Source organism: Chrysochloris asiatica, unplaced genomic scaffold, assembly GCF_000296735.1.
Source record: "Chrysochloris asiatica unplaced genomic scaffold, ChrAsi1.0 scaffold00034, whole genome shotgun sequence".
NCBI lineage: Eukaryota > Metazoa > Chordata > Mammalia > Afrosoricida > Chrysochloridae > Chrysochloris > Chrysochloris asiatica.
The window spans coordinates 11,361,419-11,365,746 of NW_006408552.1; the positions used below are offsets into that span (position 1 = coordinate 11,361,419).

The following is a 4,328-nucleotide window of genomic DNA, read 5'->3' on the forward strand; positions in this document are numbered from 1 at the left end:
ACTGCAGACCTTGCAGTCCAGTGCTGTATCCTACAGCACCATACCAGGACCACACCAGGACTCCAAGAGATAAGCACATAGATGTGTATTAGCTGAGAACAGGGTCAAAGTAAAACACAACTTCTACTCACTTGGACAGCGATACTCCCCCGGCCTTCCCAATCAGCTCTTCATGGTGCAATACTGAATGGTTCCATGGAATATGAAGGAACTTTAAGAGTGTTCTCATCCACCGCTCAGGATGTAAGACGAGTTGTTCATAGTGAACTAGCATGCATTTTTTATAACCAACCTCTGTACACTGATTGTACATGGTCTCTATAGCACGGTTCCACTTGGTCAAACAGTCCCGATAGCTGTTCAGGTCGAACCCAGCGATAGTAACTTTTCGAGATATCATTGAGTGCACTGATGCCCGGCCATCTCGAACCATCAGGAGAAATTTGGCATTGGGGAATAATCTGGCAAGGTAAGTTAAGGATTTCAGGGCAAAAGGATCTTTGTTACATAAATAAGGGGCTGGCTCCCCATGCTTTACAATGATCTCCAGTAAGAAGGCCTGCATGGCAGAGTCCAGCACTTCGTCAGTGACACCGGCCTCGTCCAAGCGGATCTTCTCCTTACTCGACCTCGACCACATCTGCTTCAGGGCCAGGATCCGGGGAATGACTCTGGTCTCCTCTCCGCAGCGAATGTCAGGGTGCGCATCCAGCATGGCTCTCATGAGGGTCGTTCCACTTCGAGGCACACCTCCGATGAATATCAAAGGCATATCTTTGTGGTAGGCCAAGGTTTTATTGGCTTTGATGTCCAGGGCAGTTCGCACGGTGGGCCCTGCGCTCTCCAACCTAGCCGGCTGGCTGCGTTCCTCGATTCGGTGGTGACATTCCATGGCGTGCTAGCCCAAGTAGAACACAGTCACAGAACTAATCACCAGACATGCCAAGAGTAGGTTCTGCTTCAGTTTCCCAATCATCTTGATGTGGTTTTCTGGTTATTAAACAGATATTTTCAGGAAACGTTCAGGCCATGGAGACTGTACTCTGGAATGATGCTCAACATCTAGAAGGACAAGGAAAAATCGATTTATCATCATGCTGATTGCTCAAAAATTAGCCTCCAGTTATCACCATTTCATTTAAGCTATAAAGTGAAGCAGTCTTGGATGCTTTAGGAGTCTTAAACACAAATAAAGTCATCTGTCTGTATATATGGGCAAGTTCCAGCACCCAGGGATTCAACCAACTGCACATGAAATATACAGGGAGGGAGGAGAGCAATGAAGTGGCCAAAGCAATCCTTCAAAGGCTGAGAGGAAGTGTAAACAGTTATTACACAGCATTTACATTATGGTAGTGGTAATGGCTGTGTGCCATCTCAGAGATCCTGTATAAGGTTTCCACAGCTGTACATCTTTATGGGCAGAAAAAGCCTCATCTTTCTCCCTTAAGTGCCTGGTAGATTCGAACTGCTGGCCTAGTGGTCAGCAGCCCAACTAATAACCCACTATGTCACCAGAACCCCTTATTTACATTGTATTAGATATTACAAGCACTCTGTTGTTGTGGTTAAGTGTCATCAAGTTGGTTCCAACTCATAGCAACCCTGTATAGGGTTTCTGAGGAGCGGCTGTTGAGTTTGAACTGCCGACCATGTGGTTCAAACCAACCTTGAGGTCCAATGCTTATCCTACAGTGCCACACCAAGGCCTCCATATAAGTAATCCAGAGATGGTTTAAAAATCCTGGAGGATGTACACAGATGATATGTAAACACTATGCCATTTTATACCGGGGACTTGAGTATTCATGAATTTTGGTGTCTACTGGGGTCTTGGAACCAGTCCTCTGTGGAAACTGAGAGACAACTGTATACACAAATGCTAGCAAAAATAAATCACAGTTTATAATCAGAAACAGCTTTTCTTACTCTAACAAATCAGAAGCTATAGGCCTGGCACAGAACGGCAAAATAAAGAAAGCTATTTCTATCAATGAGTCAAGCAAATACTTAATAAGCCTAAGCATATGGAGAGTTCATGCCAAACCGACCGGTCTGTGCTACTCAGACTTGCTTCATTCCAAAGATGCCACGATCTCCAAATTCCACTCTAGAGGGAAATGATATAAGGAATAGACAACTTCCCAATCTTTCACCGAGACTCCGTTTATTTAGCACACAAAGGACTGACTTAGGTCATTGCAGGCCAAAGACTTGTGCTTGGCTAAGGATCAACTTTGAAAAGACTAACAGTGGTCCCTGCTCTAAGGAAAGTCTTACGAGTAGATGGAGAGGCACATAAGGACCACAGACTATGATCCACGCCTTAGTAGGAATATGCCGAGGGGACCATGGGAACATTAGTCTACCAGAGAGATCCAGTACAAGCTTTACTGAAAGATGGAGGGAGAGGGACCTAAGTTATACTGACTTGTTTGCAACGGTAAAAGGGGCGTGGCAGGCACAGAGTAACGGGGTACATACAATACACAGAAGATCATGTGTGTATATGTCTGTGACTGGACCCTCAGAAAGACAGAAACGATCTGGGCACACAGAGCAGTCTAAGATGCAGACCGGCTAGGACCAGAGTCTGTGGAACTGCGAGGTTAGCTAGAGTAAGGGTTCAACCTGGAAGCAGAAGACCATCAGACCACATCTAGAAAAGGAAATCCATCCAGACTCCTGCGAGGGCAAGGATACCACAGGGAAAGGACGAAGTAAACTAGATAAAGAATACACTTCCAGCGATGTATGGCCTGGTGAGAAAGTAGATAAACCCTCTAGGCAAAGCCAATGATAAAGTTGAATTAAATGGGCAAAACCTACCTTCTCAGTAGTCTGAACATTGACCAGAGAACTACAGCGTTCCTAACAACCCCACCCTGGAGTCCCACTGTGGCGCTGCGGGTTAATGCCGTAGACTGCAGAGTCGTTTGAACTGCAAGGTCGGTGGTTCAAGCTCCCCAGCTGCTGCTTGGAAGCCCTATACAGGGTCGCTATGGGTCAGAATCACTTGATGACACTTAACATCAACAAAAACAACCCCACCGTGAGGGGCACTTATGCATGGAGAAGTTGCTGGACGTTATGTGACAACAGGAAGACGTGGCGTCTTGCCTAAGGTTACTCCCATCCTCCCACTCAGTAGACACAAGCTTGCAGAGCAGGTAGAGCCAACTTTGGAGGGTAAAGGGGACCCACTCAGTGTGGAGTGATGAGCACCACAAATGCCCAGCTGGGTGGGCACTGTTGGTGATGGTTCAGACAACAAGTCAGCAAGGAGGGTCCACAATTCTGCTGGCTTAAGGTGACTGTCATGCAGTTGGGAGACCCTCATGGTCACCTTTGAGGCTACTAGCACCACAGAGACACCAAAAGATCACTGAGTGCAAAAGGAAAGCCTGGTAAATGGCCTGAACTTGGAGTGTGCTCCCACCCACACAGAAAGCGGCAGAGGACAAAAACCTTGTGAGCACTGGGCAAGCACTGGCTTACCACTAAGCTGCGCAGACACCTAACAATACCTAGAAAACCATGCTTAAACAAGAAAACAAGAACAAAAGTACTTATGTGTGTGTGTACATGTGTGTACATGTGTGTACATGTGTACACATGTCTGAACTGAAACATCTGCATACATTTATATGAAACGGTCAGAAATTACAAATTCACAGAGGCTGAAAGCAGAGGGTAAAAGCAGGGACTGACCTGCATACAGGCCTGAGAGGACATTCTACGGCAAAAGAAACGTTCTAAACTGGGTTTTTGTGATTTTGCACACAACAGTAATGGATTTGGTTTTGTTTTGTGGTACTCCTACTCACCCAAACCCTGGAAAACAAACCACAGGTACTTCAATGAGTAAATGGGTACACTGTGGCACACCTGTACAACGGAATACAACAGAATACCAACAATAAAGAGGAATACATCTTAACAGCTGTAGCAACTTAGAGGAATCTCAAAGGCATGATGCTGACTTTTAAAATGGCAGTCTTTTAAATGATTCCAGTCATAAGACATTCTTATACAGATAAAACTACAGATCAATGGATGCCAGGGGACTGTGTGAGTATTTGTTGTTAAGTGTTGCCAAGTCAGTTCTGACCCATAGCGACCCTGCATGGGGTTTCTGAGGAGCGACTGGTGAGCTTGAACCACCAACCTTGTGGTTCAAATTGACCTTACAGTCCAGAGCATTAACCCACAGTGCCACACCAGGGAATACTCACACATATAAAGAGGGCTTCCTGGGGGTGATGGAGCTAATCTGTGGCCTGACTGTGATGGCTGTTACGTGAGTGTTAAAATTCACAGAACTACAC

General features: G+C 45.9%; 1 protein-coding gene across 1 annotated transcript in view; it reads right to left on the reverse strand.

Annotated features, from left to right (window-relative positions):
• TPST1 (tyrosylprotein sulfotransferase 1) overlaps positions 1-976 on the reverse strand; it is an 88,127-nt gene extending 87,151 nt beyond the window's left edge. The window contains 1 exon segment of the mRNA XM_006878301.1: positions 132-976. Within this exon segment, the coding sequence (XP_006878363.1) occupies positions 132-976 (845 nt within the window).
• Between the last annotated feature and the right edge of the window lie 3,352 nt (positions 977-4,328).